General features: G+C 42.7%; 1 protein-coding gene across 1 annotated transcript in view; it reads right to left on the minus strand.

Annotated features, from left to right (window-relative positions):
• The window catches only part of LOC126236818 (protein takeout-like), a 70,752-nt gene that overhangs the window by 29,312 nt on the left and 13,560 nt on the right, over positions 1 to 27,880 (minus strand). The window contains exon 2 of the mRNA XM_049946412.1: positions 2,229 to 2,321. Coding sequence (XP_049802369.1) covers positions 2,229 to 2,321 — 93 coding nt within the window. The remainder of the gene's footprint in view (positions 1 to 2,228; positions 2,322 to 27,880) is intronic.

Here is a 27,880-nt window from a genome sequence, read left to right on the forward strand (position 1 = left end):
TTCACAACATATACAAAACATGCCCTATGCAGTGTCCATGACTTATTTGAAATCTGTACTATTCCTCTGATGTTCCTTAATCACAAACTCACCACAAACATAGCAAAGACTGCCAAGAAAGTTTCTACCGTCACAACTAGCCTCTGTACTAAATGCATGTACTAGAGGAGACATAGGTAAGGTTACACTGTAACAAATGGACAGCTGTAAATTGAAGAAGAGGAGCAAAAGCCCTGGTCCTAATAGTTATAATGTTTGCTAATCAGGACAGCCACTGCCACCATAATTTCACTTCATATTATTGACTAAAATAATATATGAAATATGTAATTAAAATCACGAGCAACATTCAAAATATTTAGAGTGTTAATTATAAAATATTTTGGCAATATTACTTTTTTGTTCTCATTTTAGAACTGATCACACCAAAAATCATTGTTTGCTTGGGTAAATACACTCCTGGAAATGGAAAAAAGAACACATTGACACCGGTGTGTCAGACCCACCATACTTGCTCCGGACACTGCGAGAGGGCTGTACAAGCAATGATCACACGCACGGCACAGCGGACACACCAGGAACCGCGGTGTTGGCCGTCGAATGGCGCTAGCTGCGCAGCATTTGTGCACCGCCGCCGTCAGTGTCAGCCAGTTTGCCGTGGCATACGGAGCTCCATCGCAGTCTTTAACACTGGTAGCATGCCGCGACAGCGTGGACGTGAACTGTATGTGCAGTTGACGGACTTTGAGCGAGGGCGTATAGTGGGCATGCGGGAGGCCGGGTGGACGTACCGCCGAATTGCTCAACACGTGGGGCGTGAGGTCTCCACAGTACATCGATGTTGTCGCCAGTGGTCGGCGGAAGGTGCACGTGCCCGTCGACCTGGGACCGGACCGCAGCGACGCACGGATGCACGCCAAGACCGTAGGATCCTACGCAGTGCCGTAGGGGACCGCACCGCCACTTCCCAGCAAATTAGGGACACTGTTGCTCCTGGGGTATCGGCGAGGACCATTCGCAACCGTCTCCATGAAGCTGGGCTACGGTCCCGCACACCGTTAGGCCGTCTTCCGCTCACGCCCCAACATCGTGCAGCCCGCCTCCAGTGGTGTCGCGACAGGCGTGAATGGAGGGACGAATGGAGACGTGTCGTCTTCAGCGATGAGAGTCGCTTCTGCCTTGGTGCCAATGATGGTCGTATGCGTGTTTGGCGCCGTGCAGGTGAGCGCCACAATCAGGACTGCATACGACCGAGGCACACAGGGCCAACACCCGGCATCATGGTGTGGGGAGCGATCTCCTACACTGGCCGTACACCACTGGTGATCGTCGAGGGGACACTGAATAGTGCACGGTACATCCAAACCGTCATCGAACCCATCGTTCTACCATTCCTAGACCGGCAAGGGAACTTGCTGTTCCAACAGGACAATGCACGTCCGCATGTATCCCGTGCCACCCAACGTGCTCTAGAAGGTGTAAGTCAACTACCCTGGCCAGCAAGATCTCCGGATCTGTCCCCCATTGAGCATGTTTGGGACTGGATGAAGCGTTGTCTCACGCGGTCTGCACGTCCAGCACGAACGCTGGTCCAACTGAGGCGCCAGGTGGAAATGGCATGGCAAGCCGTTCCACAGGACTACATCCAGCATCTCTACGATCGTCTCCATGGGAGAATAGCAGCCTGCATTGCTGCGAAAGGTGGATATACACTGTACTAGTGCCGACATTGTGCATGCTCTGTTGCCTGTGTCTATGTGCCTGTGGTTCTGTCAGTGTGATCATGTGATGTATATGACCCCAGGAATGTGACAATAAAGTTTCCCCTCCCTGGGACAATGAATTCACGGTGTTCTTATTTCAATTTCCAGGAGTGTAGCTACATGTTGGAATGCTGATGTCTGTCCTCTCCATATATACTGGCTCAACAACAGGATAGAATACATATTATCTTGTAATATACCGTATCTCTCATTGAGTTTGGTGATGTGGCTTTCTATCTGCCTTCAGGTTAAGGAAGTTAAGCCAAGCTACCTCAGGACTTTTACTTTTGAAGTAATGACCTGCCGTAACTTGTCTGAACTAATGCAGCAGAAATAGTGAATTTAAAAAAAAATATATCATTAAAGCCTTTCTATGGAAAGAAGAAACATTTAGAGTTCAACATCCCATTGACGATGAGGTCATTACAGATGGCATTCTATGGAAATATGTATAATGTAACTCACCATTCTTCAGCTTTGGAAGTGTGTCCTGGATAGCTTCCACTAAGCACTCATCAAACTTTGGATCATTTTGACTACATCTCTTCCAGTCAGCAGCTGTGGAGAGAGGAACCATAGTTTCAATAGACATATTTATTCACATTGTGAGGGGAGATAATGCACACATTATAATCAGAGATGCATGAAATCAAGATGCACACCCATTGAGCAGACAAACAAATGAAAATAATAGAGGTCTGTCATGTTAGAAGGAGTTTGCTGTCACAGTAACTATAAAACATCAATAAATGCCCCGTGTGTAAGGATACTAAAATTTTTTGAGTAAATTCATCAACATGCTTTGATAAAACCAAATAACTCAAGTGACTTGCTGTTGCTTTCATACTCAAGTCTCAATATCGATATTTTGTCTATATTTTTGTTTACGATTCACCAAATACACATCTTTGTTACAGGCAATATAAATTGTATTTTCTCATACTTTCACATGAATTGTGGAAGAAATTTATTTGAATTGTATAGTGTCAGCTTGATTTGTACAAAGGTCATCAGGAAAGTGGAGAATGCTGGAGCTTAAGCTACACTGCAGACTTCCGTGTTTTTTAAAATGTCTGACATTAAAATTTCTGTAAAGTGTAAGCTTACAGGTTACTTACTTGTATCTGTCATGAAACGGCTTATCATGAAAAGAACCATTATCCCTCCTGTACTAATGGTATGTTTTCTGTTATTATTATTATTATTATTTCTTTCCTTTCTCAGACGTTATGTCAGGTTAAAAATGGAAAGTGACGCAGACCTTGATCAAGCGTGACTTCCTTTTAACTGTACGGTATATGTTACATCGCATTTAGGAACTTTCGGGTAATTGAACATGTATCAATAATTATAGATTTCATATATCCAGAAACAAAGATGATGCGACTTACCAAACAAAAGTGCTGGCAGGTCAATAGACACACAAACAAACACAAACATACACACAAAATTGGTCTTTAAATATGTCTGCTTGTGTCTGTATATGTGTGTGTGTGCGAGTGTACACCTGTCCTTTTTTCCCCCTAAGGTAAGTCTTTCCGCTCCCGGGATTGGAATGACTTCTTACCCTCTCCCTTAAAACCCACATCCTTTCGTCTTTCCCCCTCCTTCCCTCTTTCCTGATGTGGCAACAGTTTGTTGCGAAAGCTAGAATTTTGTGTGTATGTTTGTGTTTGTTTGTGTGTCTATCGACCTGCCAGCGCTTTCGTTTGGTAAGTCACATCATCTTTGTTTCTGGATATATTTTTCCCACGTGGAATGTTTCCCTCTATTATATTAATTATAGATTTCTGTAGTTGTATATATACGTTTGGATGCAGCTGTATTGCGTTGATGTACTGGTGGATATTGTGTGGTATGACTCCTGTAGTTGATAGTATAATTGGTATAATGTCCATTTTATCCTGATGCCACATGTCCTTGACTTCCTCAGCCAGTTGGATGTATTTTTCAATTTTTTCTCCTGTTTTCTTCTGTATATTTGTTGTATTGGGTATGGATATTTCAATTAGTTGTGTTAATTTCTTGTTTTTATTGGTGAGTATGATGTCAGGTTTGTTATGTGGTGTTGTTTTATCTGTTATAATGGTTCTGTTCCAGTATAATTTGTATTCATCATTCTCCAGTACATTTTGTGGTGCATATTTGTATGTGGGAACATCTTGTTTTATTAGTTTATGTTGTATGGCAAGTTGTTGATGTATTATTTTTGCTACATTGTCATGTCTTCTGGGGTATTCTGTGTTTGCTAGTATTGTACATCCACTTGTGATGTGATCTACTGTTTCTATTTGTTGTTTTCAAAGTCTGCATTTATCTGTTGTGGTATTGGGATCTTTAATAATATGCTTGCTGTAATATCTGGTGTTCATTGTTTGAACCTGTATTGCAATCATGAATCCTCCCGTCTCACTGTATATATTGCCTTTTCTTAGCCATGTGTTGGATGCGTCTTGATCGATGTGTGGCTGTGTTAGATGATACGGGTGCTTGCCTTGTAGTATTTTCTTTTTCCAATTTACTTACTTCGTATCTGTTGATGTTATGTGATCTAAAGGGTTGTAGAAGTGGTTATGAAATTGCAGTGGTGTAGCTGATGTATTTATATGAGTGACTGCTTTGTGTATTTTGCTAGTTTCTGCTCGTTCTATAAAGAATTTTCTTAAATTGTCTGCCGATAAGTCCCCTTCCTCCTTCCTTTCTGCTTAATGTGAATCTTTCTGTTGCTGAATGTATGTGATGTATTCTATATTTGTGGCATTGTGATTGTGTAAGTGTATTGAGTGCTTCTAGGTCTGTGTTACTCCATTTCACTACTCCAAATGAGTAGGTCAATATTGGTATGGCATAAGTATTTATAGATTTTGTCTTGTTTCTTGCTGTCAATTCTGTTTTCAGTATTTTTGTTAGTCTTTGTCTATATTTTTCTTTTAGTTCTTCTTTAATATTTGTATTATCTATTCCTATTTATTGTGTGTATCCTAGATATTTATAGGCATCTGTTTTTTCCATCGCTTCTATGGAGTCACTGTGGTTATCCAATATGTAATCTTCTTGTTTAGTGTGTTTTCCCTTGACTATGCTATTTTTCTTACATTTGTCTGTTCCAAAAGCCATGTTTATGTCATTGCTAAATACTTCTGTTATCTTTAGTAATTGGTTGAGTTGTTGATTGGTTGCTGCTAGCAGTTTTAGATCATCCATGTATAGCAAATGTGTGATTTTGTGTGGGTATGTTCCAGTAATATTATATCCATAATTTGTATTATTTAGCATGTTGGATAGTGGGTTCAGAGCAAGACAGAACCAGAAAGGACTTAATGAGTCTCCTTGGTATATTCCACGCTTAATCTGTATTGGCTGTGATGTGATATTATTTGAATTTGTTTGGATATTAATTGTGGTTTTGCAATTTTTCATTACTATGTTTAGGAACAGTATCAATTTAGGATCTACTTTGTATATTTCCAATATGTGTAGCAACCATGAGTGGGGTACACTATCAAAAGCTTTTTGGTAATCAATGTATGCGTAGTGCAGCGACCTTTGTTTAGTTTTAGCTTGATCTGTCACCTCTGTATCTATTATCAGTTGCTCTTTACATCCTCATGCTCCTTTGCAGCAGCCATTTTGTTCTTCATTTATAATTTTGTTCTGTGTTGTATGTGTCATTAATTTCTGTGTAATGACTGAAGTTAATATTTTGTATATTGTTGGTAGGCATGTTATGGGATGATATTTTGCTGGGTTTGCTGTGTCTGCTTGATCTTTAGGTTTCAGATAAGTTATTCCTTGTGTAAGTGTATCAGGAACTGTGTATGGGTCTGCAATGTAACTGTTAAATAATTTAGTTAGATGTGAATGTGTTGAGGTGAACTTCTTTAGCCAGAAATTTGCTATTTTATCATTTCCAGGAGCTTTCCAATTGTGCGTAGAATTAATTGCTCGGGTGACTTCATGTTGCAAAATTATCACTTCAGGCATTTGTGGTATCATCTTGTATGTATCTGTTTCTGCTTGTATCCACCGTGCATGTCTGTTATGTTGTACCGGGTTTGACCATATGTTGCTCCAAAAGTGTTCCATGTCTGTTATGTTTGGTGGATTGTCTATTTTAATGTGTGTGTTATCTATTGTTTGGTAAAATTTCTTTTGGTTTGTGTTGAATGTTTGGTTTTGTTTCCTTCTATTTTTTACATTTTTGTATCTTCTAAGTCGTTTGGCCAATGCTTGTAATTTCTGCTTCTTTTCATCTAATTGCTCTATCGCTTCTTGTTGTGAGATTTTACCTAACCTTTTTCGTTGTTTGTCTGATGTTTCATTTCTTATAAATTGTGTTAGCTGTCCGATGTCTTTTCTCAGTTTTTCTATTCTGATCTGTAGCCTGTGTTGCCATGCTGGTTTTGTGGGTTTCTTCTGTGTGTTGGTTGGTTCTGATCTCTGCCTAGTGTGTATATGTAGTGTAGTGAGTGCTCCTACATAAACCAGTAGTTGTAACTCTTCCATAGTTGTATTTTCATTTATTTTGTTGTGTATGATTGTGTTGATAGTTGTTATTGTTGTTTCAACTTGTGGGTTATTTGGTGGTCTATGCAAGAATGGTCTAATGTCTGTTTTATGTGTCTTTGTATTCTACACTCCTGGAAATGGAAAAAAGAACACATTGACACCGGTGTGTCAGACCCACCATACTTGCTCCGGACACTGCGAGAGGGCTGTACAAGCAATGATCACACACACGGCACAGCGGACACACCAGGAACCGCGGTGTTGGCCGTCGAATGGCGCTAGCTGCGCAGCATTTGTGCACCGCCGCCGTCAGTGTCAGCCAGTTTGCCATGGCATACAGAGCTCCATCGCAGTCTTTAACACTGGTAGCATGCCGCGACAGCATGGACGTGAACCGTATGTGCAGTTGACGGACTTTGAGCGAGGGCGTATAGTGGGCATGCGGGAGGCCGGGTGGACGTACCGCCGAATTGCTCAACACGTGGGGCGTGAGGTCTCCACAGTACATCGATGTTGTTGCCAGTGGTCGGCGGAAGGTGCATGTGCCCGTCGACCTGGGACCGGACCGCAGCGACGCACGGATGCACGCCAAGACCGTAGGATCCTACGCAGTGCCGTAGGGGACCGCACCGCCACTTCCCAGCAAATTAGGGACACTGTTGCTCCTGGGGTATCGGCGAGGACCATTCGCAACCGTCTCCATGAAGCTGGGCTACGGTCCCGCACACCGTTAGGCCGTCTTCCGCTCACGCCCCAACATCGTGCAGCCCGCCTCCAGTGGTGTCGCGACAGGCGTGAATGGAGGGACGAATGGAGACGTGTCGTCTTCAGCGATGAGAGTCACTTCTGCCTTGGTGCCAATGATGGTCGTATGCGTGTTTGGCGCCGTGCAGGTGAGCGCCACAATCAGGACTGCATACGACCGAGGCACACAGGGCCAACACCCGGCATCATGGTGTGGGGAGCGATCTCCTACACTGGCCGTACACCACTGGTGATCGTCGAGGGGACACTGAATAGTGCACGGTACATCCAAACCGTCATCGAACCCATCGTTCTACCATTCCTAGACCGGTAAGGGAACTTGCTGTTCCAACAGGACAATGCACGTCCGCATGTATCCCGTGCCACCCAACGTGCTCTAGAAGGTGTAAGTCAACTACCCTGGCCAGCAAGATCTCCGGATCTGTCCCCCATTGAGCATGTTTGGGACTGGATGAAGCGTTGTCTCACGCGGTCTGCACGTCCAGCACGAACGCTGGTCCAACTGAGGCGCCAGGTGGAAATGGCATGGCAAGCCGTTCCACAGGACTACATCCAGCATCTCTACGATCGTCTCCATGGGAGAATAGCAGCCTGCATTGCTGCGAAAGGTGGATATACACTGTACTAGTGCCGACATTGTGCATGCTCTGTTGCCTGTGTCTATGTGCCTTTGATTCTGTCAGTGTGATCATGTGATGTATCTGACCCCAGGAATGTGTCAATAAAGTTTCCCCTTCCTGGGACAATGAATTCACGGTGTTCTTATTTCAATTTCCAGGAGTGTATATATGTCAACTGAAATTTTTCTTCTATATCTAACATGTGTGTCACTTCATGTTCTATTTGTGCTTGTTCTGGTGGCTGTCTTAAGATTTCGTTTTCCTGTGATTGTTTAATTGCGTGTTCTTTGTTTGTTTGCTCTGGGATGTTTGAGTCCATTACTGTATTCTTCTTCTTCTGATTACACATTATTTTGTTCCAGTATTTGTTGGCTTGTTGTCTGATGTTTTCTAGTTCTGACTGGGGTATCCTGTTATTTTTGATTATTACACGGATCTGATCAGCTAGTCGTTGTTCTGTTAAAAATTTTAATTCTGGGTATCTGGTAATAAATGTTGTGTATACTTGTGATCTGTATCCAGTTGTGTTGGTTGCTAAGTTTGTTGCTTGGTAATAACAGAACATGAGGTGTCGGTTAACTTCATCTCACCATCTCATCCTCTGCCTTTGTTTTCCTTCTAGAGTGGTTGCAGGAAGCATATCCTGCAAAACACCTCTATTTGGATTTAAATCATTTGCCGTGTGGCTAGCAGTATCGTTACCATTGTGGACGGGCATAGGGTTCAAGCGTCGTCCCCGACCATGCCAGCGCTTGTCTGAGGCTTCATTAGTTCTGTCCTGAACCAACTAAATACACTAAAAGGGGGGTTAGCCCTATTAGTGGTTTGTTCTTTTCATCGCCTTTAACGACTGGCAGAACATACCGGAGGCCTATTCTTATCCTGGGCCTCCACGGGGTTTATTATTATTATTATTATTATTATTGTTATTTGTATTTAGAAGTTTACATATATCGATTTTGCATTCCTTTCTGATTTTGACTAGTTTGTTGTGTTCATAGATGGGTAATTGATGTAATACAATATGTTATATTTTTCTTACAAATTTGAAGTAAATTACAATTAGTTTAGCAATGTAAGTCATTGAAAGGTGAGACTTTGGAAATATTTCAAAAAGGGGGAAACAGGGTCTTGTTATTCAAAGTCCAGGATGTGGGGTTTGCAGAGTTCATGAGAAGGATTTCAAATAAAATCCAAAAGAGACCAAAACGACAAATTATGTTTGCTAGCTTGGACCAAGTGAGGTAGCATTTGTTGTTGGGAGGAGCAATGTTTACTAACTTCCTGGTCATGTTGATTTAGATCTTTCATGGTTCTGCTCATGAACAGAGATGCTTACTGTGATGATTGTTTCAATGTTGTCATGGATCTCTCTGCAACTTTCCCAATTTCTCAGAGGCTACTCTGCAATTGTTTCTGTAGTGAATGTCAGGGGAAAAAATACACCTTAGAAAGGGATGCATCGTGGTTAAAGTATAAATTGAGCTCAGAGAGAGCTTTGTTTATGTGTGTGCTCTATTGCACCATGGAAATTTGATCATCGATATAATGGAATGCTGGAGGAATCTGTGCTTCTGTTATCACATTGTGACAATTCCACCATATTGCAAATAATTCTACACGCAGCTGCCTTGAAACACTAGATGCACACAGTTTCCACTATCTGTGAACACTCCTGTTCGATATCCAGTGGTAGTTGAACAGCAGAGATGAAGCCCTTCCAGAACCTCGTTATCAGTGGGATGGATGGTGAACACTAATCTGGTGAAACTTTAGTTTCTCTTGGCACATAAAATGTCAAAACAACTTGGGAGAATGCACATAGGTGTTGTCATTGATATCCCATGCTATTTTGATAGGTTTACACTCCATTGTTTTTTAGGCACAACCAGAAAGGAAAAACTTAGGAGTTATTATTAGTGGGTAAGAAAATAGCATTAACTCTGTCCCTCAGTTGTTCGGCCAGTAATAGAGCAGGATTCAAAGCAGAATTTAAGTGAAACCTCCCTGAATTATTTGAACACAAATTTTTCTTTTATTTGTGCTTGTGACCCTGCCCTGTTTTAAAGTGCAGTGTGAAGGAAAATCAGATTATGCAGCATCTAGTCAAAATTGAGCTGTCATTAATAAAATTATAGAGCTTACATGCTATAAAGATGGAAGATCAGAATGTGCTATGAAAACCAAATTTCAGGAATACCAGCATAAGATTTATGTGGAGGAGCTCACTCATTTTGCTCCTATGAAGCAGTGGCACATGCAGGTGTCCCAGGTTGTGGGAGAGGTCAGTCCAACACTGACCAGTTGGCAGTGAACATGTAGTTATTATTCATTGTCTGCTGTAATATTTGTGAGCTGATTGAACCAAGTGAACCTGTTATTGTGCTTGCTGCAGTTGTCACTGAATAGTGATTTTAAAAGCAGTTCAAAAAATGGTTCAAATGGCTCTGCGCACTATGGGACTTAACATCTTAGGTCATCAGTCCCCTAGAACTTAGAACTAGTTAAACCTAACTAACCTAAGGACATCACACACATCCATGCCCGAGGCAGGATTCGAACCTGCGACCGTAGCAGTCGCGCGGTTCCGGACTGCGCGCCTAGAACCGCGAGACCACCGCGGCCGGCTTTAAAAGCAGTTTCAGCCTTAATAGTGGATGATTAACCTCTGTTAATTTCCCATCGAAGATCAGAAAAAGGAGAGATATCTGTGCACAAACAAAAGATGAGACAGACAATATAAGGACAGGCAGGAATGGGCAGGACAATAAATAGAATGATGGTGAGAAGAGGTGGAGTTCTTAGAAAGTCTACTTCTTGGGAAGCAAAGCTGTCACATTCAGAATTGTATGAAAGTATAACAAATATGGAGAATGATCACATGCTACATATTATAGTTGCAGAATGTAGTAGCACAAATAATGTAAAAGAGACAAATGACAGTAGACAGGTGACAGAAGAATATACAGTCACTTGTGGAAGTATGAAGAAAATACAAACGTTATTGGACGTGACATGAAAAAAGGAAGTTTCCTGTGTGATCTGTGGCCGAAATATGAAAATGAGTGAGACTAACTAATTTGAAGAAATTAATGTATTAAGCATAGGGAATAAGACACGTCGTCAGACACAGTTATCGAGAAGGTTATACAATTAATTTTTCTGTCATGGTGGTTGATCATTTCAGCTCGGTATATAAAATTCGCGCACAAACACTGACGAACTACAGATGCTACTGGATGCCAACTTCATTTGCAGACAGAAGATATTCATCACAGGGTATCTGTACATGACACATGGCCAAATTCTTTATGATCACAGACTGTAATATGTATATTTCAAACAACCTATTCACAACTTAATGCCTTTGGGACACAGAAAAATAATTAAAATTGGTCATTTAAATGCAGAGTTCAGTGTCACGGTGGTGAAAGTTCTTTGAAATGTATTAGGACAGATAAACCTCCACACATGGTGCACACAGGAGCCACATTACTGAAATTGTACACTACCCAACACACAAATTGCAGTGGTTGTCATAACATTAGACACAATCCAATAGCAGTGGTTGTGTTGCTGGATACAAGCTTGACAGTGCTATAGGTGTATCAACCTTGTGAGGAACATGCTGTAACAGTATAATTAAGAAATTATATGAAAAAAAGTTATGTATCGAATCAACACCACTGCATAGGACACAGGACACAACAATGACACCAGATTGAGACATCAGGCAAATGTTAGTAATGGATACTAATGTGAAATCTGCATTGGTGCACAGCAGAGTGACTGAGGTAAGAGAAATCTACCTTTAGAATACTGTACAAGAACTTGGGCTTCACAAATACAGGTCTTGCAATCTGCCTATTTTCGGTAATCATGTAGGTATGACAACAAACATAGACACTGCATAGAACCTAAAGCAAGTGACCTCAGTCTTATGTACTTTACAGTAATGAATGTAGACAATGACTTAAGGCTAACACCATGCCAAGCTATGTCAACTTGGCCCTTTTTTTACCCTTTTTGAGCCAATGAAGCGTGCATATCTCTCATTCATGATTTAAGAGTCACTCACCTTTAAAGCTAAAGCTTATATTGAACTAACAGTCTTTTAATTTTATTTAGGGTACTATCACAGATCCCGATGCAGGTATGAAGTGCAAGTTCTGCATCATCATCATCATCATCATCATCATCATTTAAGACTGATTATGCCTTTCAGCGTTCAGTCTGGAGCGTAGTCCCCCTTATAAAATTCCTCCATGATCCCCTATTCAGTGCTGACATTGGTGCCTCTTCTGATAAGCCTATTACTTCAAAATCATTCTTAACCGAATCCAGGTACCTTCTCCTTGGTCTGCCCCAACTCCTCCTACCCTCTACTGCTGAACCCATGAGTCTCTTGGGTAACCTTGCTTCTCCCATGCGTGTAACATGACCCCACCATCTAAGCCTGTTCGCCCTGACTGCTACATCCATAGAGTTCATTCCCAGTTTTTCTTTGATTTCCTCATTGTGGACACCCTCCTGCCATTGTTCCCATCTACTAGTACCTGCAATCATCCTAGCTACTTTCATATCCGTAACCTCAACCTTATTGATAAGGTAACCTGAATCCACCCAACTTTCGCTCCCATACAACAAAGTTGGTCGAAAGACACTGCATGATTCATGGTTCATGGTTCATGGTTCATGGTGTGGGTTCCTGTTGTCGTGTCCTAGTCTGTGAACCACGGGCAACATATGAGTGGCCAAGTAAGTGGTCCCGACAGTCGGGATACCAGTTACTTTGGAATAAGGCTGGGCATCTCGGACATATTCTGAGTCGTGGTCACCTTTGTGCTCATACGGCAAAGACTACCAAACCCACCGGTTAGTCCCTCAACCGTTAGCGATAAAACTCAATGGGACTCGGGGCAAGTAAGGCTAGCAACCTGCTTCCCTGGTACTTTAAATATGATGCTGGCAACAATCAGTGCGAGTTCTTAAGTTCTTCAAAACTTAAGACAGTAAAAAAAATAAAATAAAATAAAAACTTTTTTTTTTACTGTCTGAAGTTTTGAAGTAGCCACTCGTTCAGCAGCGAACGTGACTTTGTATGCTGATGGACCGCAGGCGGAACATCTTGCAATGTTGTTTGTTATTCAGTGATCGCGACTGACTGTCACGACCACTGGTGGAGAAGATGGAGCTAGCTGCTACGTAAAAGGACCTTGTCTCCTATGAAAGCGATACTCTGTGTGGCCTAAGTGGATGACAGTTTCAGATACGGGTTTCCCTGTAAGATCTGCAGACATGTCGTGAACTGTAGTGCACCAAGGCAGCATAACATGGAATTCATACAGGGTGTTTCAAAAATGACCGGTATATTTGAAACGGCAATAAAAACTAAACAAGCAGCGATAGAAATACACCGTTTGTTGCAATATGCTTGGGACAACAGTACATTTTCAGGCAGACAAACTTTCGAAATTACAGTAGTTACAATTTTCAACAACAGATGGCGCTGTGGTCTGGGAAACACTATAGTACGATATTTTCCACATATCCACCATGCGTAGCAATAATATGGCGTAGTCTCTGAATGAAATTACCCGAAACCTTTGACAACGTGTCTGGCGGAATGGCTTCACATGCAGATGAGATGTACTGCTTCAGCTGTTCAATTGTTTCTGGATTCTGGCGGTACACCTGGTCTTTCAAGTGTCCCCACAGAAAGAAGTCACAGGGGTTCATGTCTGGTGAATAGGGAGGCCAATCCACGCCGCCTCCTGTATGTTTCGGATAGCCCAAAGCAATCACACGATCATCGAAATATTCATTCAGGAAATTAAAGACGTCGGCCGTGCGATGTGGCCGGGCACCATCTTGCATAAACCACGAGGTGTTCGCAGTGTCGTCTAAGGCAGTTTGTACCGCCACAAATTCACGAAGAATGTCCAGATAGCGTGATGCAGTAATCATTTCGGATCTGAAAAATGGGCCAATGATTCCTTTGGAAGACATGGCGGCCCAGACCAGTACTTTTTGAGGATGCAGGGACGATGGGACTGCAACATGGGGCTTTTCAGTTCCCCATATGCGCCAGTTCTGTTTATTGGCGAAGCCGTCCAGGTAAAAATAAGCTTCGTCAGTAAACCAAATGCTGCCCACATGCATATCGCCGTCATCAATCGTGTGCACTATATTGTTAGCGAATGTCTCTCGTGCAGCAATGGTAGCGGCGCTGAGGGGTTGCCGCGTTTGAATTTTGTATGGATAGAGGTGTAAACTCTGGCGCATGAGACGATACGTGGACGTTGGCGTCATTTGGACCGCAGCTGCAACATGGCGAACGGAAACCCGAGGCCGCTGTTGGATCACCTGCTGCACTAGCTGCGCGTTGCCCTCTGTGGTTGCCGTACGCGGTCGCCCTACCTTTCCAGCACGTTCATCCGTCACGTTCCCAGTCCGTTGAAATTTTTCAAACAGATACTTTATTGTATCGCTTTTCGGTCCTTTGGTTACATTAAACCTCCGTTGAAAACTTCGTCTTGTTGCAACAATCCTCTGTTCTAAGGAATAAACCATGTTGTCTACAGCACACTTGCACGTTGTGAACAGCACACGCTTACAGCAGAAAGACGACGTACAGAATGGCGCACCCACAGACTGCGTTGTCTTCTATATCTTTCACATCACTTGCAGCGCCGTCTGTTGTTGAAAATTGTAACTACTGTAATTTCGAAAGTTTGTCCGCCTGAAAATGTACTGTTGTCCCAAGCATATTGCGACAAACGGTGTATTTCTATCGCTGCTCGTTTAGTTTTTATTGCCGTTTCAAATATACCGGTCATTTTTGAAACACCCTGTAGGAGACAAGGCCCTTCTGTGCAGCAACTAGCTCCATCTTCTTCACTGGCGATCAGTGAATAACAGACAACATTGCAAGACGTTCCACCTACGATCCGTTAGCGTACGAAGTCACGTTTGCTGCCGAAGAGATGACCTAACGGCAGGCGCTAGCACCTATAACTTCGATGCTCTGTAACATTATTGGATGACGTTTCCAGACATGCATTCCTATCCACGATTTGCTCCTCAAGACACCCTATACAACCCCTCGAAGTTTGTTGCAACATTTCTGGGACGCCCTGTATAACCAAATAAAATAAAAACACACAGCACAAAATATTGTCCGTTTCCCTGGTTAAGAGCCACGTTTCAGGTGGGCTATCTTTAGCAAGACGTGAAAGTCGCAAGAAAAGTTGCAGGCGCCTGGGTTGGGCTGAGTACTGGCCAGCTTGGATGGCTGAATGATTGCTTAGCTCCGTTTGTAAACCAAATACATCTTCCCTTTACTAACAATAGGCAACTTTTTGATTGACAACAGAGAAGGTTTCTTACAGCCAGCACTCTTCTATTCATATCTTGTGTAACGCAATCAAATAAACAGTTTACAGCTCGTTACCAATTCTACACAACATTGTATACGGTTCAGTAGTAGCTTAGTACTGAAGGGGATACCCAAGTCCACCAAAAGTATGTAGCCTATGAGAATCTGTAGTTGTTCTCCGATAATGACGATTTTACTGATTTCGGGATGGGGCAGTTGAGTTTTAGCTGATCAAGGAATAGCGAATTTTTGGAATCATGCACTGCAACCGAAGACGATAGTGCCAGCGTCCATTTCATTGCATAGATGTAGCAAAGACAGCACAAGATCGATGTGGTGCAGGCTGCATGTATTTCTGAAACTTCTTGAACATGGACAGCTGTCATACCAATCAAACAATGGAAGTGAAGGATATTTTTGTGTGTTTGCAGCTCCTCTACTTCGGACAAGACTTCTGTACTTCGCTGTTCCACACTTGTTTCGTTGAAGAACTAACTTTTTATGTAATATTGGTTTCACAGTGACTAATTTCTCCGTTATGAGTGACCTCTTTAGCCAAAATAACTAGTATTTCGTTTCCCTTAATGGCGCAGTTTGCCTTAATCTGGCAGAGACTGCCGTATTGACAGTTCTGTAACAAAGTTGGTCCCAGCATGTTGCTTACTGGGGTATTATTCAGGAACTGTGCAAATGCTTAAAAAAAAAAAAAAAAAAAAAAAAACCTAATCTGGAGTCTGTTCCTTCACTTCTTGCTAAAGCGTGTGAGAGACATATGATGACTGTCATCTCTGCTGTTAGCGTAGTGACGTCCACTGGAACACGAATTTTCCTTTTCTTTTCCCAATACTCATTCTTCTGTAATGATCCTGACGGTCCTTTGTTTTGAGAGACATTTTGACAGGATACTGCAAGTGTGACGGTCCTTAAAAATTAGGACTAACGAGACTTGTAGCCGAAAGACGATGCATTCGTTTGCTGGTAGGGATCAGTGATTAGAGTAAGCAACCCATCAGTAAGAAAATCTGTTATTTTCTGCAAAGAGATCAATTTTCTACAGACTGCTGCGAAATGTTTGGCAGGGGGTCCTTCCCATCGTACCACATATTAGAATTTCTGCGCGGCCTGTGTGGCTTGGGGTACAAAGGGAGCTGTAGTATATTCCTAGATACCTCACTTCATACACATTTTTGAAACTTTGTACGTCAGATTTTGATGCATAATTGACATCTGTCTTCAAATGTCTGGAAGTCCATCTTTTTCAGCGTTTTCGTGACAGAAAGAAAGAATCGTGTGGCATGGTTGACGGGGAGATCCGGACGCATTGTTAAGCCGCCTACTGCCACACAATGGCTCCTTTCCGTGTCGTGTGAGGGTAGTGGCGCAAGTGTAACTGTTGAATTTAGGTGACGGTTATATTCGTGTAGTGTCATGTTTGTTTGTATAATAATTAGAGGGGAGAGAGAGGATGAAACCCATTGTTATCATATTGGCTACTTCTCTCGAACAGCGCCATGGTGGTCGCCGAGCTTAACCCCCACCCGATCAACAACAACAGTGTCAAATGCCCTCATTGCAAGAGACCCTGCATAAGGGATTTCAAGTTTAATGTAGGACATTGACTCATATTCTGATGAGCAGAACATACACACCACCACATCTCTTTACCTTTCCAGCCAAATACTGGCGGTAAATATTTCTTCCACCAGCAATATTTAAACCGGATACTTCTCCTCATGGGAAATATACAAATCTGTGCACGTTCATGCCTTCCATCTTTACATACATTCAGTTGCCCTGGATTCTACACAATTGTCCAACGTTGACCTTCTTTATATACGAGGCGTGTTTTTTAAGTAAGTACCGTTTTGAAACTAAAAAAAGACGTGCTAAGATATCTTAATAATTTTATTTTTACATGAAAGCCTGTTCCTTAATCTACGCACTGACGCCATTACAGTCTGATTCTTCCTTGTTTACGTTGTGTACTGAGGGTTTAAGATGTCTCCGATAATCGTGAGTCCTGCCGACTGTGAAGTACAGGCTGTTATAAGATTTCTTAGTGCTAAAGACCTAAAAGCGATCGATATTCATCGTGAGATCTGTGCAGTTTACGGAGAAAACGTTATGAGTGATGGAATGGTAAGAAAGGAGGTGAGAGCATTTAAAGGTGGCCGCACAAATGTGCATGATGATCAACGGAGTGGGCGTCCTTCGGTCGTTAATGAAAGTTTGGTGCAGGAAGTGGACAATAAGGTGAGAGAAAACAGACGCTTTACGATCTCCTCCTTGCGGGATGACTTTCCTAATGTTTCTCGTAGTGTTTTGTATGGCACTGTGACCGAGCACTTGAATTACCGAAAATTGTGCGCACGTTGGGTACCGAAAATTTGACGGATGTGCACAAAACCAAACGTTTAGACAGTGCATTGACTTTCCTTGAGCGGTACCACAACGACGGTGACGATTTCTTAAGCCAAATTGTTAGGGGTGATGGAACATGGGTGGCCTACGTCACACCAGAATCAAAGCAACAGTCCATGGAAGTTGAGCAAGGGTATCGTTTTGCTACAAGTCAATGCCCGTCAGCATGTGGCGAATCAGACCGAAGATCCCGTCACATCTTTTCGATGGGAAACTAGACACCACACTTGCTAGGTGGTAACTTAAATCGGCCGCGGTCCTGTAGTACATGTCGGACCCGCGTGTCGCCACTGTGTAATCGCAATCCTAGCGCCACCACATGGCAGGTCACAAGACACGGAATAGACCTCGCCCCAGTTGTACGGACGACATAGCTTGCGACTAGACCTACCAAGTCTTCCTCTCATTTGCCGAGAGACAGATAGAATAGCCTTCAGCTTAGGCCATAGCTACTACCTAGCAAGGCGCCATTTGTATCAGTGCTTATAGCTTACTACTATTCAAGAGATGTATTCCAACAAGAGAATAAAAGTTAAGTAACATCTACGTACTTTTCTTCTCATTCATTAATAAGTCTCATGTTCCAGAACTTCAAGCCCGTCTGCGTTAGTTTAGCGTGCACCTAGCTACCTCATTGTGTCTATGCTGTATGAGGTAGACACAACACTATTCCTGCACTTGAAGAAACACCTGGGCGGTCAGCGTCTTCAAGACGATGATGAAGTCAAAACAGTGGTGATGTAGTAGTTAACAAGTCAGGCAGCAGACTTTAATGAGGAGGGTATTCAAAAACTGGTACAACGTTATGACAAGTGCCTCAGTATTGACGGAAATTATGTAGAAAAGTAAATTAAGGTACAAGCTTTCCTGTAAAAATAAAATTATTGAGATATCTTAGCACGTCTTTTTTTAATTTCAAAACGGTACTTACTTAAAAAAAAACACGCCTCGTACATTCAAGTACCCTAGCTTTCACACGATTGTCCTACATTGTGAGATGAGTCACACAAACGTTTTGTAAGCAATCTCGTTTGTAGGCCAGTATCGTACCAATGAACCGAAAAAGTACAACCGAGCGTAGGTGATTATTTCATTTCATATCCCCGAAAATCTTTTCATCCAAATGTTTATATATGTTGACTTATTCCAATCGTGACTCATTGATATCGTGGCCATAGAATATTACGATTTACCGTTTTTTGAAATGCACAGTTTTATTAACGTTTATTGCGAAATGCCAATATTCGCACTCTTGTGAAATCTTATCAGATATGACTTGATATTTGTGTAGCTGTTTCATGTAGTAGTTCATACAGACAGTGCAACAGGTGCAAAAAGCTGAGGTTACTATTAATATTGTCAGCCAGCGAATAATGTACATGTACAGCAAGAAGCCCAACAGTTCCCCTGGAGCATATGCACTTACTGTACGTAAACGAAGCAAAATTGCTGAAGTAGTTTTTTGGAAAACGTTTTAATGGTTGCATAAAAATGAAATGTCATATATTTCGGGTTCACGTGGTTTTTCGCTATGCAATTGTTCTCAAACGATAACGGGGAAATTATTCGTTAAAATATTTTATTATTTAAAATTGCAAGTCTCACGTCACACCCTCATAATGAGGAGGTTATCTTTTCGTTATTGGTGACATTTATTACGATACTTTAGGGTGAGTAAATAACTGCCCATTGTTCGAAGAATTTGCAGCGAACTAAGAGTCTGAACTGCGGTTGCTAACCTGAGGGAAGCAGAAACTGGCAATCTGAAATTGTCATATTTCGACATGCATATCCTCCGCATAATTGAGAGACGAATGCCAGGTTAAAAGGCAGAATGAAAAAAGGTGACCCAACCAGAATTCGGTCCCCAATATTCTGCTTTCTAGCCGCACGCGCAACTGCTTTCCTCTTTATATTGTTCTGATCATTTGGTCTGGGCGGACGTCACATGACACTCATGACACTCTTTCAAGTTACCTGTTGAATATTTCACTCAATTTTTTTTTTCTTCCAGAGGGCAACAGGCCATCTGACGGAACACGCTGAGCTACGGTGCCGGAAAACCAGCCCACCAGGTGCGAACTAGATGCGCGTGCTACGTTCTCGAGGCACCACTACTCTCTCGAGTTGTGATGGCTGTCCACTACGTCGCAATCGCTTCGTTTTCACATCTTCACTTTAACTCATCGAAATTCAGACTTTTGCACGAAATATTTATAAACTGTATACAAAAGCCTTCCCCGTGAATCAGTGTGTCTATCAAGCAAAACTGGATCAAAATCCTTACAGCAGTTCCTGAGGTTAGCCTACATATACAGATGTAAGCAAGTAAGCAAGCGAGCGAGTTCAATGTATTTAAGAGATGTGCAGTCGCCTTTGTATCTTTGGAAGTGTCCTTACAGAGACTGAATACCAAGAGAGGATGGACGCTTATGATCCTAGCCGTTTCGCGCAATTAAGTTTATTTATTTATTTTTTTAAAAAAGAGATTGAACATGTAGGATCCCTTCAACTATGAGCTGTTCTACAAGGTACATATGTAGGCCTGTCTAGTGCTTGGTCAGGCTGTTGTTTAAAACTTGAGCCACAGATGCTCTACATGCTCCTCCCTATAGTTGAGCGTCGAGTGCCTCCTTGAGATGTGATACTACTGTCTCTATCTGCTCTTAGTTTACTGAACATACCAATCTTTGTACTTCTTGCGGCTACCCTATGTACTCATCTGTGTTTTTCACTAATAGTTCTGCTGTTTTGTCTTCTGTGATCTGTGTATCTCACGCTGATGGGTGATCGTTAAAACCACTCGTTAACCTCTCTTACTGCATTTGAAATGTCTCTCTGCTTATATTCCCTCACGATTTACTTTTACTATACGTACCCGGTGAGTACGTTGACAGTTCCGCTCGTCGTCAATAAACTCACAGCTTGAACTGGTAAATCTAAATGCACTAGTGAGTGGTACAGTTCATTCCTTGTTGTACTATAGTGTCCATACTAATCCTATGTGTCGGCACGAATTATTTGGTACCATGGTATTATGAAGTGCTCACTTTTTGTCAACTATGTTTCCGATATATTTCCTCTGTTTACCCAGTGACTGTGTGCCAAATTAATTAAATTACTTCTGGTACTTTTTGATGGAGTGTGCGTTCCATTGCACAAATTTCTTAATTACTGTAAAAATCATGGAAACAAGTTTATGCCAACGACACTGGTAGGTGGCGATGCCCAGTACTGATGTCATCAGCAACGTTAATGATACATTACACACTTTGCTCACAACTACTGGTAAAATTTCATCTCTGAGGCCTTCATTAATCTTACAATCAATTGAGCGACGTCTATGTGTAAGAGTTGCGTCCTTTGGTGAGAATACATCTGTTCAAAAAATGGTTCAAATGGCTCTGAGCACTATGGGACTCAACATCTTAGGTCATAAGTCCCCTAGAACTTAGAACTACTTAAACCTAACTAACCTAAGGACATCACACACACCCATGCCCGAGGCGGGATTCGAACCTGCGACCGTAGCAGTCGCGCGGTTCCGGACTGCGCGCCTAGAACCGCGAGACCACCGCGGCCGGCTGAGAATACATCTGTCTGCTTGGGATCGAAATATGTTTAAAGTGTATATCTAATGCGCAGTTCACTTTGTGAATGCAATGCAAAATGTGCAACATGCTACTGGGGACGTTTCTGTAGGTCCACACGCCCTCATTAAGTGAACTGCGCATTGGGGACAAATTTTGAAAATCTTTGGATCCCACGGAGATTAGGCGCAACTCATGCACAATGACGTCGCTCGATGTTGAAGTACTATGTATGGGCAGGAATGGGCATTAGGCCTACTTTCCTAAACGATTCCGAAAACTGTTTCAAACGCAAAACAGTGGAGGCTTTTTTACCGTACCAACGGTCTAGAATTCAAGTGCCCTGATTTGACCCAGTACTGGGACATCGAAAGCAAGCGATTAAAACGCTATACTGTCCTTACAGGAAAACGAAAGCCAGACACAGCGCATTTTTTATTACTTATTTTAGTCTTACAATATCCGTACTTTTTTTAATGCGCAGGAAGAGAGAGGCACATCAGTGGATGGAGAGTCACGAATCAGCATAGCTCCGCTGCGTTTTCCGAATCTTAACGGGCTCCATGAGATCATCGATCGCCGCAGTCATGAATGCAAAATGTCCTTCTTGCTACTTTACTGCTTACCAGAATAACGACAGCGTTTTTAAAACGTCCACACGTTCATGAATGCAAAATGTCCTCCTTGCTATTTTATTACTTGACAGTATAACGACAGCGTTTTTAAAATGTGTCTGTTTGTGCAGGGCATGTTTACCTGTCTCTGCATAATATTATACAAAGCGTACTTTATTTGTACTGGGTGGGGCCAGAGTTTGTTAAGGGATCCTTTCTATTTTGTTACCAGGAACTCGTGGTTTCCGGTACTCGTTACAGAGTAACTGTGTTTCATTTCATTTCTTCTACATCTACATCTACATGATTACTCTGCAATTCACATTTAAGTGCTTGGCAGAGGGTTCATCGAACCACAATCATACTATCTCTCTACAATTCCACTCCCGAACAGCACGCGGGAAAAACGAACACCTAAGCCTTTCTGTTCGAGCTCGGATTTCTTTTATTTTATTTTGATGATCATTCCTCCATACGTAGGTTGGGCTCAACAAAATATTTTCGCATTCGGAAGAGAAAGTTGGTGACTGAAATTTCGTAAATAGATCTCGCCGCGACGAAAAACGTCTTTGCTTTAATGACTTCCATCCCAACTCGCGTATCATATCTGCCACACTCTCTCCCCTATTACGTGATAATACAAAACGAGCTGCCCTTTTTTGCACCCTTTCGATGTCCTCCGTCAATCCCACCTGGTAAGGATCCCACACCGCGCAGCAATATTCTAACAGAGGACGAACGAGTGTAGTGTAAGCTGTCTCTTTAGTGGACTTGTTGCATCTTCTAAGTGTCCTGCCAATGAAACGCAACCTTTGGCTCGCCTTCCCCACAATATTATCTATGTGGTCTTTCCAACTGAAGTTGTTCGTAATTTTAACACCCAGGTACTTAGTTGAATTGACAGCCTTGAGAATTGTACTATTTATCGAGTAATCGAATTCCAACGGATTTCTTTTGGAACTCATGTGGATCACCTCACACTTTTCGTTATTTAGCGTCAACTGCCACCTGTCACACCATTCAGCAATCGTTTCTAAATCGCTTTGCAACTGATACTGGTCTTCGGATGACCTTACTAGACGGTAAATTACAGCATCATCTGCGAACAACCTAAGAGAACTGCTCAGATTGTCACCGAGGTCATTTATATAGATCAGGAACAGCAGAGGTCCCAGGACGCTTCCCTGGAGAACACCTGATATCACTCCAGTTTTACTCGAAGATTTGCCGTCTATTACTACGAACTGCGACCTTCCCGACAGGAAATCACGAATCCAGTCGCAGAACTGAGACGATACCCCATAGGCCCGCAGCTTTATTAGAAGTCGCTTGTGAGGAAGTGTGTCAAAAGCCTTCCGGAAATCTAGAAATACGGAATCAACTTGAGATCCCCTGTCGATAGCGGCCATTACGTCGTATGAATAAAGAGCTAGCTGCGTTGCACAAGAACGATGTTTTCTGAAACCATGTTGATTACGTATCGATAGATCGTTCCCTTCGAAGTGATTCATAATGTTTGAATACAGCATATGCTCCAAAACCCTACTGAAAACCGACGTCAATGATATAGGTCTGTAGTTCGATGGATTACTCCTACTACCCTTCTTAAACACTGGTGCGACCTGCTCAATTTTTCAATCTGCAGGTACAGATCTATTGGTGAGCGAGCGGTTGTATCTGATTGCTAAGTAGGGAGCTATTGTATCAGCGTAATCTGAAAGGAACCTAATCGGTATACAATCTGGACCTGAAGACTTGCCCGTATCAAGCGATTTGAGTTGCTTCGCAACCCCTAAGGTATCTACTTCTAAGAAACTCATGCTAGCAGCTGTTCGTGTTTCAAATTCTGGAATATTCCATTCGTCTTCCCTGTTGTACTGTACTGTACTGTACTGAAAAGTGTACAACAGTGAAAATGCAATGCTATGCGCGGTGTGTTTTGTTTGGGAAGAAACTTACTGTTCAATTCGCTAAACTCTTTCTTTCTTTCTTTTTTTGCGGCTTTAGCTGTACATTAACAATCGCTCTACGATCTGCTGTGATTATGATGGTCGACATTTTGAATACTACCCGCAAAGGAACATTTGCACATTTTTTACGTACCTTACATTACAATGAGCCCACGATCTAATCCCTGTGGTAACATTGGTTCCCGTCAGATCACCAAATGTAAAGCTGTCGGACTTGTCTAGCACTTGGATGGGGACCGTCCGAGCCTGCGTAGCGCTGCTCGCAAGTGGGGTGCACTCAGCCCTTGTGAGGCCAACTGAGGAGCTGTGTGATAGAGAAGTAGCGGCTCTGGTCACAAATACTGCCAACGGTGTGCTGACCACATGCCCCTCCATATCCGTGTCTGGTGACGCCCATCGGCTGAAATGACATGGCGGTCGGTCGGTACCGTTGAACCTTTCAAATCCTGTTCGGGTGGAGTTACATGGCAATGTCAGAACTCACTGTGATAAAAGTAGATATGTTTCGTCCTAGGGTAGTTGCCTTACTCTTGTGTTGCGTGTTGTAAAATGGTTCAAACGGCTCTAAGCACTATGGGACTTAAAATCTGAGGTCATCAGTCCCCTAGACTTAGAAACTACTTAAACCTAACTAACCTAAGGACATTACACACATCCATGCTCGAGGCAGGATTCGAACCGTAGCAGTCGCGCGGTTCCGGACTGAAGCGCCTAGAACCGCTTGGCCACCGCGGCCGGCGTTTGACGTTGTACTTTTGATGGTTGATATTACAGGCTCTTTCACTGTTGTGAAGACATTTTCTCAGAAACAAAGGTAGTTAAGGTAAGAAACCTAATAAATCATAATCACGTCATTACTATGTAACAAGCGCTTAAGATGAGGACGTTACACCAGAATATTCAGAAAAAGTCCCTGAATAACATTCAAAATTTTGTCGACAGCGTTCGGGTTCATCTTTTATTAGTTTTCTTTGCTCTTTCCGTTCCTAGCGTTCTCCTTTTTGACGCTAGTTATGAAACATGATATATGTGTACCATCGCGCCATTCTTCTGTGGGTAACTCGCTGTAAACAACACAGAAAATGCATAGGGAGGACCACAAAGAAGAAGGATCCGTAGAGTTGGCAGGATATATTGACGGAATCCCTAGCGGCTGCTAGATGTGCTTGTTGCGTTCCGCAACTGCACTAGAGTCGATCAGACCCGAAGGTGATCCAGGCTGCGCGAGAGCGAGTCAAGGACAACCTTCACTGGGGCGTTTGGGCCTCAGGTGTGTGTTGGGGACACTCGTAGCCCGCATACTGCCTTAGTGCTGAGCTCTGACCGCAAGGTCGCCAGCAGAGACTCTGTCGTTCTCGAAAAATCCACGCTCAGTCACTCCCGTGGCCAGTTTGAGAGTGTATTGTCCTATACCTTCGGAAATAAATAACAAACCATTCCAGTGCTAGATAGGAAAACAAATGTGTAGTGGGAAACACGTGGTGTGCAACACAGAAAGAGAGCTTTCTAGCAACAGGGCCTGATTATAAAAATATTTGCACTACGTGCTCATATTTCAAGTGGCTAACAGCAACATATCGTTACAAAAAGTAGAAAATCTCAAAATGGGGCCTAAAATGAGAACACGTTGCATCATGTATGAAATCCAAGCGTCGTAGTGTAATTTGAAAACTGTGATTCGGAACCACTGATAAGTCCTGTCAACACTAATTTAAAGTTATTGATTAATAAAAAACAAATTATAGGATCACACTGCGCACCCATATTGAGTCATTACTTATTTAGGCTGATCAGTGACGGGCCTTTTTAACATAGATTGGTTCAAATGTCTCTGAGCACTATGGGACTTAACATCTGAGGTCATCAGTCCCGTAGAACTTAGAACTAACCTAAGGACAACACACACATCCATGCCCGAGGCAGGATTCGAACCTGCGACCGTAGCGGTCGCGCGGTCCCGGACTGAAGCTTCTAGAACGGCTCGGCCACACCGGCCGGCTTTTAACATAAATGTTCTGTGTACAGGTACCTGAGCAGGTTCCACTGAAGCTCGTTTTTCATTAATCATCGACGTCCGCTAATTTAAAACACTACCTTTCCCATTAAATACCACCAGAACATCATTTGCTTAATGTCATCTACTTCTGCTTGGGGATGCGATGACGACAATCGACTGTTCCACTGCAAGAAACGAAGAAAACAGGAAGGGAAAGGAATGCCATATCGCAGGTTAATTTTCTGAGGTTTTGGTTAGTTCTGCACAATTAAAGCCAGTTCCCAGTGTAACATGACGTACCTCTACGATCTAAATCGACAAATATTGATCATGAACTGAATCAAGTACGAAGAATTGTAAGTTTCACTTTTTTCCTGGTTTATCAAAGAATAAAACTGCATTCATCGTCCAGTCCAGTTCTCTAAAATCTGTCCCGTCGATGTCAAGGTCTTTAGAGATGGGGCTGTTCGAGAAGAATCTTAAAATGCCACATACATCTTCGGCACTTGACTGTTCTGCGGATGTACAATACAACAGCTTTGATATTCGCCAGGTTTACAGATGTTAGCAGCATATTTCCATTTTTCTACGAATCTCCGAGGAAAAAAGTCTCAGGAATTGAAACAGAGCTTTATGTGGACCAAAGTTTGTCTTCAGACTTTATGCAAGAAGCATGTATCACAGAAACCTATCACGTATCACAGTAACCTATTTTGCTTCAACGTTTGCGAATGAAAATGAAATGATCGTATGACATTGTTGGCCGTGAGGTCCCGTCCGGCCGCCTTGTTCCAAGTCTTATTTCACGTGACGCCACGTTGGGCGACTTGCGCGTCGATGGTGATGAGAGCATGATGGCAATATAACACCCAGTCCACGGGCGAAAAAACATCTTCAACCCAGCCGGGAATCGAACGCGGGCCCGCTGCATGACAGGCATACACGTTACCTCTCAGCTAAGTAAGCGGAAGACGTTTGCGAATGCATTCGAAACACTGAATTTTGACGAAACACCCGCAGGAACTCGTTTTGTGACATGTGTATGTTTAGAAGCGCATTAACATCTAGCCCTTGCGAGTAACAGCTGTTTACACTGCATCTTGCCATGCAGAGATACTTTTTCATTGCAAGTGTATCTTTTTATGGAATAAATTTTTATTCACGGCATGTAAGTAGAAAAAAAAGAGCTGTTTGGCATTGTCCCAGGGAGACACCGATCGGTAAGTTCAACCGCCTAATGGGAAACGGTCTAAGAGTTGTGTATCTGTTGTGTGTAAGTGACTAATGTGGTGTCAACATGGTCTTGTACGATGATAAGAGAAGGGAGAGGGTGAACACAGTGCCGATGCATGGCCCACTCCTCTCAAATAGCACCAGAGGGGCGCCGGGATAAACGTGCCCATCCGACGATGTCGCACGACCTCACTCCATGAGACTCTGCAGAGAGGCTTGGAATTTAATCCAGAACTTGGCGCACGGTCTGGTAATCAGGAACCCCAGGCCAGCACTTCTCTTTGTCAGCCGAACACAGGCACCGAAAATTTCTTCCACCACAAGGGTCCGAATAGGCTACCTCCGGAGTTATTGAACGCAGTTTTCCGAAATTCCTTCACCAGGGAAGACGAATGAAATATTCCAGAATTTTAAACACGAACAGCTGCTAGCATGAGTTTCTTAGAAGTAGATACCTTAGGGGTTGCGAAGCAACTCAAATCGTTTGATATGGGCAAGTCTTCAGGTCCAGATTGTATACCGATTAGGTTCCTTTCAGATTACGCTGATACAAAAAGACGTTTTTAGTCGCGGCGAGATCTATTTACGAAATTTCAGTCACCAACTTTCTCTTCCGAATGCGAAAATATTTTGTTGAGCCCAACCTACATAGGTAGGAATGATCATCAAAATAAAATAAGAGAAATCAGAGCTCGAACAGAAAAGTTTAGGTGTTCGTTTTTCCCGCGCGCTGTTCGGGAGAGGAATGCTAGAGAGATAGTATGATTATGGTTCGATGAACCCTCTGCCAAGCACTTAAATGTGAATTGCAGATTAATGATGTAGATGTAGATGTAGATGTAGATGAGCGACACAACACGTATGACTGCGAAGGCTGGTACTTCAAGTGAAGATAAGTCCATGTAGAGAGGCATATACTGCCAAGAGTGCCTGGCGCCTGTCATGCACAATTATTTCTCCCTGATATCGAGACAAGACAGCACAATTATTTTATACTGGTACGAGGGCATGGTATCGATCC

Source organism: Schistocerca nitens, chromosome 2, assembly GCF_023898315.1.
Source record: "Schistocerca nitens isolate TAMUIC-IGC-003100 chromosome 2, iqSchNite1.1, whole genome shotgun sequence".
Lineage (NCBI taxonomy): Eukaryota > Metazoa > Arthropoda > Insecta > Orthoptera > Acrididae > Schistocerca > Schistocerca nitens.